This window comes from Polypterus senegalus, chromosome 8 (assembly GCF_016835505.1).
Source record: "Polypterus senegalus isolate Bchr_013 chromosome 8, ASM1683550v1, whole genome shotgun sequence".
Lineage (NCBI taxonomy): Eukaryota > Metazoa > Chordata > Cladistia > Polypteriformes > Polypteridae > Polypterus > Polypterus senegalus.
This window is the reverse complement of record NC_053161.1, coordinates 111651840-111672118: the sequence shown is the minus strand read 5'-3', so window position 1 is coordinate 111672118 and position 20279 is coordinate 111651840. Positions and strand designations below refer to the sequence as shown.

At 39.9% G+C, this 20279-nt stretch overlaps 1 protein-coding gene across 1 annotated transcript in view; it reads left to right on the top strand.

The window, feature by feature from the left end:
• btbd11b (BTB (POZ) domain containing 11b) overlaps nt 1–20279 on the top strand; it is a 513987-nt gene that overhangs the window by 458999 nt on the left and 34709 nt on the right. The window contains exons 10-11 of the mRNA XM_039761620.1: nt 502–722; nt 1468–1646. Coding sequence (XP_039617554.1) covers nt 502–722; nt 1468–1646 — 400 coding nt within the window. The remainder of the gene's footprint in view (nt 1–501; nt 723–1467; nt 1647–20279) is intronic.

The window sequence follows — 20279 nt, the reverse complement described above, 5'->3', positions numbered from 1 at the left end:
GACATTTCTTAAAACAAATACTTAAAAATTTCACTGTGCTTTGGAAACCAAAATATTACTGTTACCTCTAAATTATTCTCTCACAGTAGTACTTAAAATCTGCCATGAAACAATAAAGAAGTAAAACGGAAACAGTGAGTACATTAATATAAAACAGCAAAATGAAATAATCAAATGGATCAGTATCAATCGATCGATGACAACAGTCTCTATTAGTATATATTTATTAAACTAGTACATTATGCACAGCTGGATATTTATTGTGTCGTAAACTGAGCCACTCATGCAACATGGAGATAATATAACATCATCATTTCATCTCTAATGTCATTAATTACTTGTAGCAAAGATTGTGTCTTTAGATTGCCCAGACCAATAGCTTATAGTTTTTAACATTTTCCTTTGTTGCAGATAAACAATGAAAAAATGAGCAATCAGTGTATAAAATTGCTTTAAAGATGAAGATGTTCACAATTTAATTCTGCATGTGGTCTCTTTCAGGAATGTTTTCCGGAAGCTGCTTGCTCAACCTGAGAAGGGCAAAAATGATGTGTTGTCATTGGAGGAGATCCTGGCTGAAGGCACTGAACTGGGAGAAAAGAAGCCACCCGGTCTTGACCCCACCCGTAACAGCAAGGCCAAACTGAAAGCTCTGAGGGAAGCCATGTACCACAGTGCTGAGCACAGCTATCTGGATGTGACCATTGACATTCGAAGTCTAGGTCAGTAGCACGCTACAGGAAACATAGCCTTCTTAAATCTATGGTAGTATTTAATTCTCTGTAATACAAGTAGCTGCCTAAGTTTAATAAAGAGCTGAAAGAAATCAGTGCCCTCATGGAATATTCAAGAGTCCAGTACATCTTGACACTGTTCCTAAGCAAGTGCCCTACTATTTGGTGCACTAGTCATCTCTGTAGTATAATGCAGAATGCCTAGGTAAGGAGTGGTCAGCCATTTCATCTAGCCCAGTAGACATCAGCTTTAACTTTCCCATAGACACTGTCTTCTCTTGATATCAATAAGATGGTGGTTTATTGTCCTCTCCTCCTTTGCTATCCAATCTTATTTCAGTTTAGCTTACCTTACTTTACTATTTACTATTTGTATACCATACACTGCTGCCATTGGAGTCAATGAGTACCTTAAAGTCTCTGAGAACTTCAAAACCTGTTGAAATTCTGTATCAATTTTACATTGCAGTGAAAGGAATAAAATCCTGTTTTTGCATCATGTTTAGAATAACTGCGAAATAAAGTTATGATTATAGCCAACAATAAGGCTAAAACCATAGGAAAAAGACTCTTACCACCTCAAAAAAGTCACAAGATAATTCTTTAATAAGCTAAACAAGGTAGCTAATGATTCTGTTGGTTGAAAATCTCTGTCCTAGGCCATGATGATTCCACTAGGATCCCCATATTGTTTGTTTCTACAATGACCAACAAGTTCATTGTTTGCTTTCAGGAGTGCCATGGACTCTTCATACCTGGCTTGAGTCTCTGCGTACCTCCTTTCACCAGCACAGAAGACCTCTCATCCAGTGCCTCCTGAAGGAATTTGGCTCAATTGAGGAAGACGAATATACGGAGGAGCTCATTACCCATGGCTTGCCACTAATGTTTGAAATCTTGAGAGCCAGCAAGGTAACCAAAGCCGCATTCATTACAGGGCTAGCCCTTTAGCAGTTTGTGCAATTTAAAAGCTAAGGCATTAATTATCTGTGACACCCCACAGGAGGGGACTATAATTTAATCATATTGCTGTTAGCTTGAAACCACAGGGGAGAAAACTTCCATCATAAATGATATGTGACATCAAACTGAGTCTCCTCCATGTAGGCATTCTTCTAGGATTAAGGTGAACCCTACATAAAGATTTGATTTCTGCTTTGTAAGAAGGAACTTCAAAAGTTTCTGTTGTTTCCTTTAACACCAATGTTAATAAGTCCTAATAAAAAATCTCTGTTGTATTTTTGAATAATGTTCTTTCAACAAGCATTTTGAGGCAGCTGATATATTTCAAATGAAATTATCATACTGTATGTAAAAGGAAAAAAGAGAGGGGTGAAAGTAAAGTTGTGTTACCAGATGGGAAACTCAAACTGAAAAATGGAAGTGAAAGTCAGGAGCAGCATAAGATTGCAGCAATGTTGCCTTTTGCTCTGGTCGCAGTGGAAAGTCGTCTTGTCTTTTGATCCTCAGACAGCCCCAAGTTGTTACTGAGGTGCTGCCAAAGAAAGCCATATGACAGAGTGACAGTGTTCAGACAGGTAGGCAGAGCTGGTTGGGAGGACATAGTTCTTCTTCTTCTTGGAAGTCAGTGACATCAGAACTATAATGGAAGCAGATTGATACATGATCTCTCTAGTCCTTTCCTAAGCTCCGTTTTTCACTATGGGTTAGTCCAAAAACTCTCAAACAGATAATCATGTCCTTGACACATGTCTGTATTAAACTATGACATATTCCAATAGGCATTCAGAAAAATATCCGATTTTTCTCTCTTATTCTGATCCAACTTAGGTAATTTGCTTTTTCTAATCATAATTGTAGCCTGCTGTATACCGTTTATCTCTACAGTGTACACAAGGTCGAGATCAGCCTTGTACAGGCCACCAGCCCATGAAAGTAACCCATGTTGATTCACACCCACCAATTTAGTGTCACATTATATCTGTGGAAGGAATCCAACAAAGAAACTGGAGACAACATCCAGATTTCAAGCTGAGGTCCAAAAATTAAATTTGGATCATAAAGTTGGGAAGCTATTCTAATGACAACTGCACCGAAGCATAACACAATTACAGAGTTTTAAGTTAGTGCTGCAAAGTTAAAAAAAAAGAAAAATAGTGTATTCTGCTTCACAGTAACAAAAAAGATAATCATAAACCAACATTGCTACACACACTTTGCCTTCCCATAGCCATTTTCCCAAAGATAGCTTTTTTTTGGTTTCCTGCTTAAAACCCAAAATGCCAGAACAATTATGAGGCCCTGCTTTCATGGTCTACATTTAAACTGAAATTCAATGCCGAGAGCTTTATCTCCTCAGATCCATGAAAGGATTCTGCCATCCCTAAGCTCACCTCAGAACACATGTGTTATGGTGTGGCAGTGCACCGCCTCAGTCACACTTCCCATCTACGACAGTCCCCATGGTGGTTCACTCCTGGTGGACGTTTAACACTAGAACTGAGATGCCCACAGGGATCCTCCTCTCGCCTTACTAGATTTAAGTGATTAATTATAAGTGTAAGTATATTTCTTATACAGTTTTGTGCTCTCCACGTAGATGTTGCTTAAAGCACACACTCATGTTTCACCCACGTTTGCACTGCTCCCAAGAGCCCTGTATAGCCACAGTCTACATTAGTAGTACACTCTAGACTCAATGCTATGCCTGTCAAACCAGCAACAACAACTAAAAAGGAAAACCACTAACCACAAAGTCTACAATTTTATATCAAAACTAGTCAGAAATGTTACTGACAGCATCACTGACCACTGCTCTGTAATTTACAAACGGAGAATTTAAAGTTTCTTTCTTAGCTGGAGGCACTGAACTTCTCATTCTCTGTCAGAAGGTTGTGTTTAACTTGAAGTTATCCTTTGTGAGGATCAAGCATGCTGTCATTCGGGTTGACATAGGCATAGTCAAAGGATATTTGATTGGACAGAACTTGTCTCTTTCATGTGATTGATGTTTCAAACTTGTGCACCCATGAGTAGCTAGTAGTGTATGCAAAAATATTCAGCACAGTTCATGCATGTTATATATATACTGGTTGTGCTACCTGTCAAAGAGTGCACGATCTACTGGAATGTATTTTGTGATACATGTAGTAATAAAGTGCATGTCATTTTTCATTTCAACAGATGGAGCATTACAAATATTAACACTGCTTTTATAAATCCCATACTAAATGGCATATAACAGACATAGAGACATAGCCACTGGAACGACAAATACACAGACACACACAGACACTTGTCCTTGTATTAAGGTGGATATATGGATATATATATATATATATATATATATGTATATATATATATAGGGTATGTATATAAAATATATACTGTCTAAGATCAGCCCGGCTAAAGACAGACACAATGTCCGAAAGCACACACGTTCTCTTCTGCACACACAATACACAAATCACCAACAGTGCTCAGTCTTTTCTTCTTTTCCTCTCTTTTTTCTCTGCTCTGGCTGTCTCCACTCCTATCCCACAAGCTCTATCCTCTGCTTCCCGACTCCAGCTCCTTGAATGGAGTGAGGCAACCCCTTTTATACTGCACCCAAAAGTGCTTCAGGTGCTTTTCCTATCAACTTCCGGCAGCACTTCTGGGTGTGGTGGAAATGCTACATAGGAATCCAGCTCCTCTTCTGGCAACACTTCCAAGTGTGGTGGAAGTAATGCAGATCACAGCTCTGGAGCTGTCCAGGCCATAGACATATATAGGTAGACGCCGCATTCACTGTGTTGCCTAGTCAACATGATATGTCAGCGCGTCCGCCATATTGCAAGTGGCAAAAGTGCCATTTAAACTAATACAGGTAGACGTGGAAACTGGTTCTCTGATGAAAAAACAATAATTTTTAAAACATTATCGTTTACATACAGTAGATTTAGGCGAATCATTTACATGCAATTATTTATATCCATTTATACACTAATAATGGCAATTAATAAATAATAATAATAATAATTATTAATATTATTAAATAATTCCTCCCATATAAGTAACATTTCTCAGACTGCCTTCTTCCATATCTGAAACATTTTTAGACTTTGTCCTGTTCTTACGCAACACAGTACTGAAGTATTGGTTAATGCCCGAGTCACCTCACATATAGATTACTGTAATGCTATTCTATCTGGCATCCCACAAAAACGTATCCATCACTTACAACTTATTCAAAATTCTGCTGCCAGGATAATAACCTGCTGTTCTAAATCCACTGAACATATCACACCTACTCTCTCTCAACTTCACTGGCTCCCTGTTAACTACAGCATACAATACTAAACTAGCCAACCTGCGGTGTAGTATACGCCGCATAATTATTTACTGATGGGAGAACACTTCCTGAAAGATACAGTTGTCCAAATGGGGTGGGTTTGAGGATACGACTGTGAGTGAATGAAAAGATGGAACTCTGGAGAGAGCAACATACAATTGTCCGTGACTGAAAACAGGTTTTGGCAGATAAGGGCATATCTTTTTGAAGCCCTGTGCATTATTAATTGTCATTGCAAAGGCCAATCTAACAGGAAATTGTCTGCGTGTAAAAGTAAAAGGCAAATTTGAATCCGATGGGGTCAGGGAAATCTGGGGAATAAGGACAGTTTGTGAGGTAGCAGCTGCGATAGTTTTACACTCCAGTACATTGCGGTAAATGCTGATAACAGAAAGTCTAGTGCCATTACAGAGACCATTTGCTGGCATGAGATTTCTGAGAAGCATGACGACTGAACCAATTTTAATTTTGAGTTTAGGCGGAGGCCTGCAGGATCATCTGTGACGATGGAGTCAATGCTGGTGAAAGTTACTTCGTCGGTAGGGATAAGTCCTCGAGAGCAAGGATGGACACAGGAGGAGGGTTAGAGTTGGCGGCAGGGCTCTGTCGTGCGTACCCCATGGTCTGGCGACTTGGTCGATTATATATATAGAAAAGCAGCCGGAACCGAAAAGAACAATGAAAAGTCAATGTGGCTCAGAGGTGCATATGGACTGTAGCAGAGATGAAAGCGACTGAGGCTGTTTTTGGTGAGGTATTGCGTGCGGGCACATGAGCAGGCAGTGTGCATGCCTCGAGAGTGAGGGTGGATGCAGGAGGAGGGTTAGAGTTGGTGGGCGGGGCTCTGACGTGCATATCCCATGACGCGGGAGGAGGGTTAGAGTTGGCGGGCGGGGCTCTGTGAGTTGGCGGCCGTGGCTCTGTTATGTGTACCCCATGGTCAGGCGATTTACTCAATTATATATCGAGATACTGTTCTGAACATTTAAAGCTCTATACACCCTTACTGATCTCCTACAGACTTGCACTCGTCTCGCTCACTCTGATTCTCATCTGCAGCTGTACTTTCTGTACCATACATCAGACTCAGTGCTCTGGCAGCTCGAGCGTCTCTCATAGTGCGCCTCAACTCGGGAATTCTCTTCTCTCTCATATACATCAGCTCGATTCAATGACACATCTTAAAACTGCCCTCAAAACTTATCTTTTCAAACTGGCATACCAATTGCGAATTTTTCACTGTTACTGCCAGTTTTTTTTTTGTTTGTTTGCTAATTATTGCTTTTTGATTTATCATTCTCTTGTTTTAATTTTTCTAATGTTGTTAAATTTTATTGTAAGGTGACCTTGACTGCTAAGATTATAAAACAGGATTTTCTAATGACCAAATATAACCAAAACAATTGTTCAGCCTTACCTATGAAATGTAATCCCCTTGGATCTGGTTTGGAGCGTACAGTGGTTTGTACAATCCCAAGCAGCACATGCGTGAGGCATCTTTATCCATTACTTCACTCCACAGCAGTGCCACTCGCAATATGGTGGCGATGTTGACGTATGATGCTGCTGGTCATGCGGCATCTAGTCATTTTTTTGTCTATGGTCCAGGCGCCACCCTGGCATGGGCCACGGACCCCAACAGGGTTGAGTTTCTAAGCTCCAAGCCCATTTCCCTGATGTAACCCAGGAGGGTTGCCCTCTTGTGTCCCAGGGGAGGTACTGCTGTTGATATGTCCTCTCTCCCAGTCTTCTCCTCAGAAGGGCATCCCGACTGGGTCTATCACTATATACAGTATATTTATATATATATATATATATATATATATATATATATATATATATATATATATATATATATATATATTTATATATATATATACACAATATATATATATATTCATTCCAGCATTTTCCTGTGCTGCAGGATATTGGACTTGTTTGGGCCCAGGAATTTTTCTTTTAAAAAAGGTGAATGCTAAATTCCAAAGATACTTTCTAGATGATAACTGCTTCATTTGGTTTCTATCCTCACTAAGTCAATATTAGCAGGAATAATTTTTACTGAATTTACAAGACATCAGGGGATTACACTGCAAATATTTCCCATTTTCTTTACAACCTCAAGATGAAAAGACAACATCAATTAATAGAAAATTTCATTTTCTGCCACATATTCTGTTACACTAAGGTCAATGCTTTTGACAAGGCCACTGCAGAATACTGCATTTATTTATCATTGTTTTCAGTTCCTCATTTTCAGTTTTGACTCTGTGTTTTGGGCTACTTCTTGAAGGTGAATTTTCTTTTTTGTTCTGTAAATATTATATATTTCAGGCAATAACAAAGTTTCTCTAAAGAATTTTTCTTACTTCTTTACATTTTTATTGCCTTCTGTCTGACTGTATATTTGCAACACATATGTGCACAGAAGCATCTTCATAGTATGATTCTGCTATTACCATGCTTCACAGTAATGATGGTACCTTCTGGATGACTTGTCTGGGTACACTTGCACCACACATAGATAGTTGACATTGAGCCCAAAAATATGTACATTTGGACAGGCACTTCTCATCTGTAACTTAGAAACTCCCACTTGAGGCTTTTTTCTGTAAGGGGTTTTGTTTTATTACCTCTCTACAGTGTCTAAGACCAGTTCATACTAACAAAGACAGCGCTTTTTTTTTTTTTTTTACTGATTTTGGCCTCCCAGCAACCCGGAAAAAGGCAATTCTGACCACTGAAAACATCATTTTGAAAATGCCTTCCAAGGTGTGTAATTTTTTTACTTGCATCGCAGTATAGGTGATGTAAACACAAGGGGGTGCCTGCCGTTGAGCCACAAAGTACAGACATAATGTTACCTAACACAATTCTGGGTTCAAATAAAAGGCTTTTTATTTGTTACCAGCACTTTAAACAAGCACCAGCGAAAATACTTAAAACAAACAGGTTCTCTTCCTCCCTCCACCTCCAGTTGAATGTTGCCCGCTGCCTCTGCGTTCCGACTCCTTGAGCTGAGTCTGTGGGCTTTGTTTAAACTGAACCCAGGACTGCTTCTGGTATCCTGGGATTGGTCATCTGGAACACTTCCAGGTCAGGCGAAAACTGGGTTAGATTTCCCCGGGCAGTGCCCCCTTGCACCACCCAAAGACCCCGACAGGGTTGTACTTCTGGACTCCAAGTCCCATCCCACCCTCTGGGTGTCTCAACTGGGTTTAGTCTGAAGGGACACTGCCACCTACAGTGTGGGGCAATGAACTGCTCCAGGCATTCACATTCGCCCAATCTACTTATCACCCTACTCTCTGTGCCAGGATGAAGAATGTAAGGCATTCAGGCCAGGTTTCGTCCCAGCTCCTGCCGTTCCTTCTACTATGGCTTCCCATTCTCCATCCCAGCCCGGATGCCTGTCTTGGGCATTTACAATGAGAAAAACAGTTATTTTGGAAAGAGTCAATGCATAATTGTCTTGTGATTAGACGCTTCATCAGATTGTTTTGAAAATTCCCTTTGTGATCACATGTTTACTGTGGAGACTCCATAACATCTTCTTATCAACTGATGGGTACTGTAACTTCAAACTGGCAAATATTTCTCTGTATTTATTTTGGCTTTAGCAACCTTCTGTTCGCTTGTAACCTTTAATAGCAGTTGTACATCATCATCAGTCCAGACAAAGAGGTATTTGTTTCTTCCTTATTCTTTTGGTATTTAGATTTATTTCAGTTTGCTCCTTCTGTAAATGGTGCACCTGGCTGTAAACCATGCATGCCCAATAGACAAGATTTACGTGTTTTTGCCATTTCAGTGTTGATGACAAACTATTAGAAAATAATGTAAAAATGCTAGTGTGGATGGAAAACATTTAAAACAAAAATGGTGTATTCAGATTTATCCATTTTAGTGTGGACTAAGTTTAATTAGCACCCAGCTAATTGCTTTCCTTGCTATCATTTTTCTACATTTATAGATTATAATTTTTATTGTGCAACCTCAAACCTCTTACTCGTGTCCCTAAACAAGTGGAAAAACAAGTGGATTTGTGAGAAAGATCTCTTCTGTGTAGACTGTCAGTTGTTAAATGCTTTTTCCATTACAGTATAGTGTATTTTAGTTTCTTCAGCAAGATTTTCAAAAGTGTTGGACAGTTTCCTATACTTTCCCATGTCTTGCAGCGTTTCACTTTCCCATTCCATCTGCACATCCTGGTTTGAGTCGCAGAGGTAGTATGCCAAGATGGGCAAACCAGGCCACCCCATCCCAGCAACAGTCCTCAGCCATGGCAGACTCTGAGTATAGTATTTTCCAGCCCTGTTCACAAGCTGTAGCTCCTTCACGATCAGGGGATTTATGGGCCTCATGTCAAAACAGCAATAGCACAGTCTATGAATTAAAACCTCAATAATGTGACATGAAAAGCCTGAGTAAGTTAAAGGTTGTGTGAATATTTTTATGGCCCCTGAATGTCAGTACATCCAGTTATCTATTGTTTAATACCCATTAGTCCTCATTACCTACTTGCCATAATTTAGTGCTGAGGAAGCTAGATAACAGTGTCACTTTGTATTTGTATTGGGAACAGGAAGCATCATGAATGGGGCATGAAGCAGCATCCATCTCAGAGGATGCACAATCGCCAGGTTCTCTGCCTAACAGATGGCACTTCAAATGGGATTGAAACCCTGTACTCTCAAAAACTGAGACGTCAGAACTAAGCAATACATTATTATGCTGCCCTGGCAAGGCCTAACTGTAAAAGAAGCAAAACTGTACCAACATACAGTTCATAACAAATTGCAAGCAAGGCCATCTCTAGACTGCTGTGAAAATGTTTGTTTTCTAGCACAGCCTTTTCAGAAGGAAGTGTATTATTGTGCTCCATATCTGCAAGGGTTGTTTGGTTCAGAAAGCTTTTAACAGCATTCTCAGTGAGCATGTGCATTACTAATTTGATTTATGCTTCCAAAGGCCTTTGTGTTTTAAACAACTGCCTTTCTCATCTCCTGAGGGTGCCTCATATATACAGAGAGCTGGCATTTTTAGAGGACATGATTATATGCCTGTGGTGTCTTTATGGCTCTTATTTCAAGAACACTTCAGCATTTTCAGATGGTTTGTTGATTCCCCAAACTATTTGTTTTGAGAAAGCCTACTTTCTAGAAGATTTGATTGCATGCATAACATTGATTGTTCATAAAACACAAGATTTCCAGATGTTTTCTGCAGGGCTTTGTGGTTTAGTTCACGTAATTCTTTTGGCATAGACAACACATTAACCATCAGCTGTGTGGGATTATATTTTGGGTTGGACATGTTACCGTTTTCATGACGGGCATCAGTTTTACTCCTTCAATTCAATAGTACAGTATATTGAGTACATAGAGTTTCCAAGCAGAAATGGATAGATGGATAGAATTTCACTTCCCAAATAAAAAAACACAGTCTGCTAAGGATTAAGATCTACTCTGCCCTTTCTTATGTAGTTCCTTTGTGTTTCGACACCATCCCAACCTGTCATTGATGTGGACCCACAAGTACTTGTAGGAGTGACATGGTGCGGCGAACGTCAATACTCAGTTCCTTTGTTTTTTTTATGATGTTAAGGTGCAGACAGTTCCCTTTGCACCAAGAAACAAAGTTCTCCATCTGACTTCTATACTCTGTCTCATCTCCTTAATAAATACACCCAAGAATCAGAACAATCTGAGAACTTCTTCAATTAACATGACCTAGTGTTATATTTATATTCTGAGGTGTACTCCTTATGGTGCTCCAGTGTTGCTTACATCCATGTCAGAGACAAGGCCTGACAATCTGTGGTCTACCTAACACATAGTCAATTATGCAGGGCACCATAGGCTCATGCACCTGCATATTTCTGAGTTTACCCCTTAGCAGGACTGGCTGGATGGTATTAAAGGCACTGGATAAATCAAAAAGCATAATTTTCAAAGTGTTGCCAGCTTGAAAATACACCTTGTGGAGCAAATAGATAATTGCACTTTTCACTCCCATCTTTGTCCGATAGACAAACTGCAATGGGTTCCAGGTAGTTAACCACAAAAAGACTCATATAGCCCAAGACCAGTCTCTCAAAGGTGTTCATGTTGTGAGACTTAAGTGAATCCGGTCAGCAGTCATTAGATGAAAAGGTACCTTCTTTCTCTCAAACAGGGACACTGCAGGATGTTTTCCATGGCAGTGGCACTTTATGAAACCTTAGGGACAGACTGAACAGGTGACAGAGGACATCACAAAGTTGGTCATTTGGGGCTTAAGAACTTGAAGACTGACTCCTTCCAGCCCTGAAGCTTTTCCTGTGTAGCTTCCTCAGTTGTTTCCTTACTTGGTCTTCAGTTATGGACAGACCACAGCAATGGTCAGAGTTGGACTCATCACTGGCCATTCCAGTTGATTTGGTTGGAGTTGTTACTGTAGCAGGGATGGCGTGGGAAGACTTGCCTCTTATACGGTACATGCAGTATATATACTTTGCATCAATTCGTCCTGAAGCTTTCATCCAAAGCAGCTTCCTGATTGCAAGTACTTGAACACAAACACAAGGGAATCCATAAGGCCAATGAACCATAGTTACTGGGACTATTGGCCTGATTTTGTTATGATTAAACTTTTAAATTTGTGTTTATATAAATAAATGCTTTGAGTTTTAGTACTACACTATTATCATATTATAGTTGTAATTTGTTTTAGTGTATTGTGCCTTCTACTCAGTGAAAAACACTATAAAAGGATGAATTAAAATCAACTGAATTGAGCTTATTTGAACTAAGATTAAATGATTTCCTATGCGCATATGAAGCTGATACAGCACGAGTTAATTGTATTCATATTCATGAACAAATAAAGAACATTTTCCTACTGTAGTAATAGACAATTTGTATTTATAAATATGCAAGATGTAGCTGAAATCATAATTTTGACATTATGCATTTATTTATATATAATTGAAAATAACATAGCTGTGTGCTTACCACGAAGTCTAACTGAAATTGCTCAGTTCTATTCCAACTTAACTCTATCCAGCCTTGGGTTTTTTTTCATTGATTTGAATTTTTGACCTGCTTAATTCGATCTACGGTCACAGGGGACTATCCTGGTCTAATTGAGTTAGAAACCTTTATCAGAGGACACACTTATTCACGCTAGGCCAGTGTAGACTGCAGATTAGCCTGACCTGCACACTTATGGGGTATGAGAGAAAATTCACAGGTAGGAGAGAGAGCATGCAGTCTCCCCATAAGGAGTAATCGAGCCAAGATTTGAACCCAGGGCTAAAAGCCATCCATAGTCACCTATCTAACCTATCCTGCATTAAAAGCTTAGCTCTCTGTGATTCCAAAGGTAATCTTTTTACCTTGAGTGCAAACTGTGTATTGTGTGCACTTAGAACCAAATTTAAGACTGTGGTGTTATGGGTCCACAATTTGCTGAGCAAAAGCCGTTTTTTAAATAAATAATCACCGCGCTTGCGGCTTCGTGAGGGGGCATAGTAGTCGTAGCAAGCCACGGGGCGATCTGCGGTGTGGGCGTTTCTCACCGAGTGCACAGGTGAGGGACTGCCCACATCAGTGATTGTTCCCGTGGCTAATGTGCTGCAGCTGCTATGGCCCCTCGCAATATAAAAGAAGCGCGAGTCGGTTGGCAGGAAGGAGAGAAAAAAAAAGATCAGAAGGAACGAGAAAAAAAATGAGAACAAAAAGGACAGAGGTTACAGGGAGCGAGGAAGCCAGTGCAAGAGAGAGACAGAGACACACGGAGCGTGTGGGCGAGCGAATGAGTGTTCGTGGGCAGCTGTGAGGAAGCCGGGTGTTAGGCCGACACCCAGGTGTTGATGTTGAAGTCGCTCCCGCTGAGCGATCAGGTAGAGGGAGTGACCAGGGAAAGGCGACTGGCCGTAAAAGACCAGAAAGGCAGCGGGAGTCGCGAGGCTTGGAGTTGCAGTCCTTGGTGTGGGCGTCCTGGAGACCAAGGAGTTCAAGTCTCAGGTCTGGGATGAGTGCCAGACTGAAGTCAGGATCGGGAGGTCTCCAGACCTGTGTTAATGAATGGAAAAGGGCGGCTGCAGAGAGAGCGTCTCGCCTGCTGCAAAGCCTAGTCGGGAGAAGCAGGTGAGACGCTAATACGAACGGGAAAGAAGCACTGAGCTTGTTGTTTTTTTTTAAAGACTGCTTCCTATATGAACATTTTAACCTCGTTTTTTAAAGGATTGTTTTTTTGTAGTATTTTTAACCTCCACGTTTTTCTTTTAATGGATTATTTAATTAATGACTCTTTTGAATCACTGCACTTTATTTGAACACTTTGTTTTGTTGACTGTTTTAATCAAAGCACTTTTGCACATTTGAACCATCCCCTTGCTATGTTGCTGGCTCCACTGTCTAGCTCATCTCGGTTATAACTATCAACGGTGTTGGGCTCAAGGGCTTCCAAACAGCTGATGGGAGCATGGAGTCGAACCCACATTGTCACAAAGTCACATATTTGGTTAAAGGTTTATACTCTGAAAAAGGAAACTCATGATTTCAGTCAATTCCTAAAAGAGCTCTAAGAGTATAATGAAAACATTTCTGTTCTCTTTTGTTGATCACAGAATATTTGTATATTTTACACAACACTATTAGATTTTTTGCAATAATTTATAAAAAATATACTGACTATATTTTTTTAAAATATCAAAACAGATATGATAGAATAACATTGCATCCAGTTCAACAGTCATGCGTCAACCAAATTATCTAAAACTAGTTAGTAGCTGAAGATATTATTATGACTCCGTAGTTAGGCCTCATGACTACTGCATTCTGGGTTGCAATCCTGGTCACATGTGGCACATCCTCCACATGTCTGTTTTTTCCCCAAATATTAAATTTGTTTTATCCCCTATCCCAAATTCATGATTGTTGGGTTACTTGGCGATTTTTCATTTACCCCATTTCAACGTCTTGTGCAAGATATTCTGCCTTGAGGCCCCCATGAACCTGAATGGATTAAGTGGATTTAAAAATGTTATTTCATGTCATTATTAGATTATGATAATGGAATTACTGTACTATTGGAATGCAGTTATTTTAGTAGGCAGTTCAACTGAAACAAATAAAAGAGATGGTGGGTGTAGTGCTTCCACTTATCACTACTTCAGTAACTCTCGCCACAGAGGTAGAAATTTTGTAGGTACAATGGGGGTGAAGTTGGAACAAAGGGGCATAGTTTGAAAGTGTTTTTATTTGATGAAAAAATAGGAACTTCAAGGGCTAAATGTAGCTTTTGATATGGTTCTGTAACTCAAATGATGTACATGAAAAGCCTCAAAATTGTGATATACTACAGGCAACTAAAAAAGTCTATTTTTTGTTAAACTTCCATCATCAGGTGAGTTTGTATTTGTTTTAATACAAAAATGTGGCTATAATACCCTATAATTAAGTATTATGTAATTCTGAGTTAATTGATGCAGGCAAGCACTAATGTAGCAGATGAGACAGATACTTAGATAGATAGATAGATAGATAGATAGATAGATAGATAGATAGATAGATAGATAGATAGATAGATAGATAGATAGATAGATAGATAGATAGATAGATAGATAGATAGATAGATAGATAGATAGATAGATAGAAATGGTTTTGTCCCCACAGAGAAATCTGGCTTTTTACAGAAGCTATGTAAATATACTGTTATAAATGGATAGATCAATAAATAGATATATACACACACTATGGTCTGAACCTTCGACTTGGCAGTCCCAGTTCCAGTACTGCATTATGCAGAGGTATTGCTATTGTTATAAAGAAGCCCCAGCAGTGTCTCTTGACACACTTCAGCTGAAGTATTCGTTGGCTGAAAGTTCTGAGTGTTAGTGTGTAAGAGAGAGAATGTGCAGCATTGTACATAATGGTACTCAGTTTTGTTATAATTACTTCTTTTGATACACTTCCAGGGGGTCCAGAGTGCATCCTGTAACTGAGCTTGCAGTTAAAATTAGCTTGTTGACTTGGTGGGCCTCTCTTGAAGTGATGTTACCAGCCCTCACACCACAGCGTAGAAAATCATACTGACTATCACAGAGATGTAGAACTTATAGCAACCATGTTCTTGTTTTAAGCAAGAAAATCAGTTCATCTTTGGACATACATTACATAGTTTCTTTAATCACAGACTCTTCACTGATGAACACCTTTTGTCAGATTATTAATCACTTGGCCAGAGTGACAGAGATGTGACACTTTTGTTCAGTGGTCCAGCCCATCCTGGACACAGGTTCACTCTTAGTGACCACAGGGCAGACGCTTCATTTTACTGCATAAATTAAAGATGAAAAGTATAAAAATTGTAGTATTTAAGTAGCATGTGCAATAGATGTTAAGTATTAAATATTTCCAAATAGGAGAAATACAGGTGTATTCCAAACTTTCTTAAATTTGTATTGAAATGTGCTATGTCAACAACAAAAATTTTCTTGATGCCAGAGAACCAAAGCCCAGATGAGAACCACCATTTCCCCATGGTTTTCAACCTTGCCCTTCAGCAGTTTGAGCTAATTTTAATCACAGAGTCCAGATAATTAAGGCCATATATACAAGCAGTCCTCAAATGACCACCAGCATCAATTGTGTTATCACTTGTGTCATCATGTAGTGTGCCATGGTGATGTCACATTAACACAAAAAAGTGACACTAAAAATGTAAACAAATTAGAAAACAATAAATGAGATGTTGATATTAACATTATAGAAGAGCACTTCCTGCCTGGACATTTAAAGTCATTGGAGATGGTGCGTACTATAGAAGGTCTCTCCATCTGTTAATTTACTTTTGTAGCCCATTACAGGGAGAAACATGCATAAACAGATGCTCACTCATGCCATATAAAATAATAATTGATTGATCACAACATTCTTCAGAGTTAGCTATTTGTGTGTCAGCTGTAGTTGAATAAGACTACTACCAAAATCAGAAGAAAATACCTTTAGTGAAGTAGGCGTATGGTAGTCCCCTGTAATCTGTTGTTCTAATGAAATGTTGATTACCAGAGCAGTCAGCAGAGGTCAGAAACAAGGAAGGGCTGTTCTGTGCTGACAGGATATCATGAAAACCACATGCCCCACTGGGCTAGCTGGGGACCCAGTGTTTGTTCTTTTCGTAATAATTCTTCTCCATTTATTCATTTTTTGACACTTATTTCAGGGGCAATGATAACCCTTAGGAGGTCTTGCAGCATGCCATTTACCACTGAGCCATATCATTTGTCGTCTCCATTAGGGTAATTTCAAAGCACAAGAAAACAAAATAAAACAGGCTTTTGGCACCAGGTCCAATTTAAATGTCTCACAGAATAAATTCCACTGTAATGGGCATATGTTTTCATCAAAACTGTTCTTATGTGCTGCATGCTGGTAAATGCTGTTAAGTTCTGGCATAGCAGAGACATCACAGAGCTGAAAGCCACAACATTGTTGCTGAGTCCTTTCATTTCCAAAAGCAAATATTCCTGTATATAGTAAGAGCATTCTAAATAAGTCTAAAGTATTATTGCTGTAGTTGAAAATAACTTTTTAAACATTTCTTTGTTTACCACAAAACCAAGTTGGCCTCAGAGAAATGTATACAGCACAATTAACTAAATCAATAAATAGTGTATATTCCATAACTAAATAGACTGAAGGCTTCAAGTTTTAATTTGTGCTTCTTTTTTGCATTTACTATCTGGAAATGAAAAATCATAAGCTTGGAGATAAGAGACATTAAAAATTAAAGGCAACAGGATGGCTTCTGGAAAGCACAAGGGCACTGAGTGTGTGTCCTACCCTACAGCTAGCAAGATTTGCCTGAGGTCCTATGAGTTACCGAGCATCTCTACTCCCTTTGAGGTGCAACGCACCACCACTACAAGCTTCCTAATGAGTGGTCTGTGTATCATTTGTATGGTGGTGCATATCAGGACCAGTTTGCTGTCTTGCTGATCACAAGTTGTAATCGAAATGCAGCTCTGTGTGCACTTTGCCATTACAGTAATTCCTCCTCGATCGCGGGGGTTGCGTTCCAGAACCCCCCGTGATAGGTGAAAATCCGCGAAGTAGAAACCATATGTTTGTATGGTTATTTTTATATATTTTAAGCCCTTATAAACTCTCCCACACTGTTTATAAATATTCCCCGCACAGTTATACAGCATAAACCCTTTGTATTCTCTTAGATATTAGGAAAGATTCATTGAAATTATGTATGTAAACACACTGTTTATATACAGTAAAACCTAAATATTATTTTAAAGATATCGAGCGTCTCCGATATCACATACTGTATGTTACAGACATTACGATAGACTGGTCACCAGCAATAAATACGTACAATACAAAAAAGATTGTATACAGTAAATGTGTGTACAGTGACATTAAAGGTACGTACATATACTAAGTACTGTAAGTAGAAAATTAATTATGGTTACTCACCAACAATGACACGATGACGATAATGATGAGTTTAATTTTACTGTACAACAAAGGAGAGCGTTACAGCCCTTCTAAAGGAGCCTCTTCAGGCGACTGTGTAGCACCGTCGTTGTTCTTCTTCTGGCAGTCTTCAATCTAAATCCCTAAAGCAGATTTCATCCAGACTACTGCCTTATTACATCCACTTACAACTCGTTTTGCTGCCTGGTTAAAAGGACACTGCGGCCATAGATCTTATATTCTTTTCCTCCTTTTTAAATAAAAAGAATTGTGGACTCATTGATGCCGTAATGGCATCCTACAGTGGTGTAGCTTTTCCCTTCCTTCAACATATCCAAAACTTTTAACTTTTCAGCAATCGTTAGCATCTTCCATTGGCGCTTGGGCACGGCCCCTGAAGCAGGAGCAGATCATTTTGGAGCCATAACGAACGGCTTGACTAAGCACAAAGATGAACACAAAAGAGCACAAAAGTTAACTCTTTACACAGCGAAACACGTTGATGCTGAATGAGCGAGACGAGACTTCCTGGTTAACGCCACAGAATCGAATTCGGCGCACCGTCGCTGAGCCAGTCCGCACACAGGAACTTAACTGCATGCTCTGATTGGTTAGCTTCTCAGCTATCCACCAATAGCGTCCCTTGTATGAAATCAACTGGGCAAACCAACTGAGGAAGCATGTACCGGAAGTAAAAAGACCCATTGTCCACAGAACCCAGCGAAAAATCTGCGTGATATATTTAGATATGCTTACATATAAAATCCGCGATAGAGTGAAGCCGCGAAAGTCAAAGCGTGATATAGCGAGGGATTATTGTATGAGAGAGATGTCCTTTACCTTTACTTTACCATGGCTACACATGGAAAGTGCTAGGAGCATTACTGAACTCTCAGACTCCTGCCAACCTCAAGTTACTCTTTTTTTATTCAAAACATAGACAAGGCATAATATTTAAGATATACAGTCTACTTCCTCACTCATGATAATATGCTCAAGCTTGAGATAAAATCATTTATATCTCAAAAAGGCAGACCTCTGTTAAGAAGGACTCCTTCTCCCTTCCCCCACCATTACCCTTAGATATCCCCAATGGCAGTGTCCTATCACAGAAACAAGTGAATTAACAACAGTTCTTTATCAGCTCTACTTTCTGTATGCAGCAGTGACCAGATAGGCACCTGGCCAGACATGGTTGTTAGAATAAATTATATGGCAAAATTATAAAGTGAGATAGAGTGGTGTAATGAGGAACACTGCTGGATCTCATTGTGTGTGTGGGCTTGCATTTACATTTATTTATTTAGCTGATGCTTTTATCCAAAACGATTTACAATGTTTGAGATACAGTTGGTTACATTTCTTGTTTCCAATTGGAGCACAGGCGGGTGAAGTGATTTGCACAGGGTCACACAGTGTCAGTGGTGGGATTCAAACCCAGACCGGCAGAGACGTGCACAGGCTATTCCAGATATGGGCTGCCTATTTATGGTTGGTTCCAGTGGCCTTCTTTCAGGTCCTAGTTTTGCTGACTGAGGCTGCAATGGCAGTGCTGCATCCACATCTTTCCCTTGTGCTCTTCTTAACAGTAGAATTACCAGAGCCTACAAGAAAACTCTTAAATCCGGTCCACCTTAAATCCGTTCGCACCTCTCCGTCAGCGTAACATAATATGCCTACATTTTTTAACATTTATTACTAAAATATGAAAAAGTTTCTGTTTTAACAATGTGTTTACATAGATTACTGAAGAAACGGAACACACATGAAATGCATGTGTTCCAAATAACGATCTATTATTTCCACTCTAAAACTCCAGTAGTCCACTCACTCCCAGATAATCAAACAAAGCACGAGCTGGGAGAACTTAGTGAACGTTCTGTGACGATGGGGGATGAAGTAGCCGGCTGCTTGTTGCTTGTCTTAATCGGCACATTTACAGGACAAAGACTCTGACAGAGAGGTGCGAACGGATTTAAGTTGGGCCGGATTTACAAGTTTTCTTGTAGGCTGTGGTAATTCTAGTGTTAAATCGTTCCTACTAAGAACTACACTGTTCCTAAATACTTATTGTAGATGCCCCAGTGGATGGTTGGGTGTCCCATAACAGGATGGAGGTAGAGTTCTTACCCAGCTGAGATGCCATAGTGGAAGGATCGACTAATTGAGGGCAATACCCTCAATGATCCTCTTCCTGGGTGGAATGCCCGAGGATTACAAGAACTGGCAGGAGAGTACATCATGGAGCAGTTCATCCCTCACTTTAATAGCTGTGGCAGTATCCCTCATACAGAGCTCAAGGTTGGATACCCACAAAGTTGCATGAGAATTGGAGTCCAGAGCAGCGGCCCTGTTGCGGCCCCTGGCGGATGGTAGAGGGTGCTGCCAGGGGAGGCTCTTTCTGGCTTTCTCATAACCCGAAAGTGCTACATGACATCACCAGGGGTACACCCTGGTCCTCAGTAAAAGAGACTGCACAGCCTTATCCAGGCAAGATGGAGCTGGGAGCGGGAAACACTTGAGTGGAGGAATAGCAGAGCAGTGGAGAGAGAGGGAAACAAAAAGAAGAAGAAACAGAGTGGTTAATTGTTATATAAGGTACTTATTTCAAGCACCTCTTCAGGTTTGATGTCTGCTTTCTATTTCGTCTGACCTGTGTCCTATATCAAATTATGATAGGATCACCTGTACAGGAGATCCCAAGACAGTGTTCTGAAACTTTGCAAAGCCAGACCCCTTGGCACCCTGGAGAAGACATTTCTGATTGATACAGAC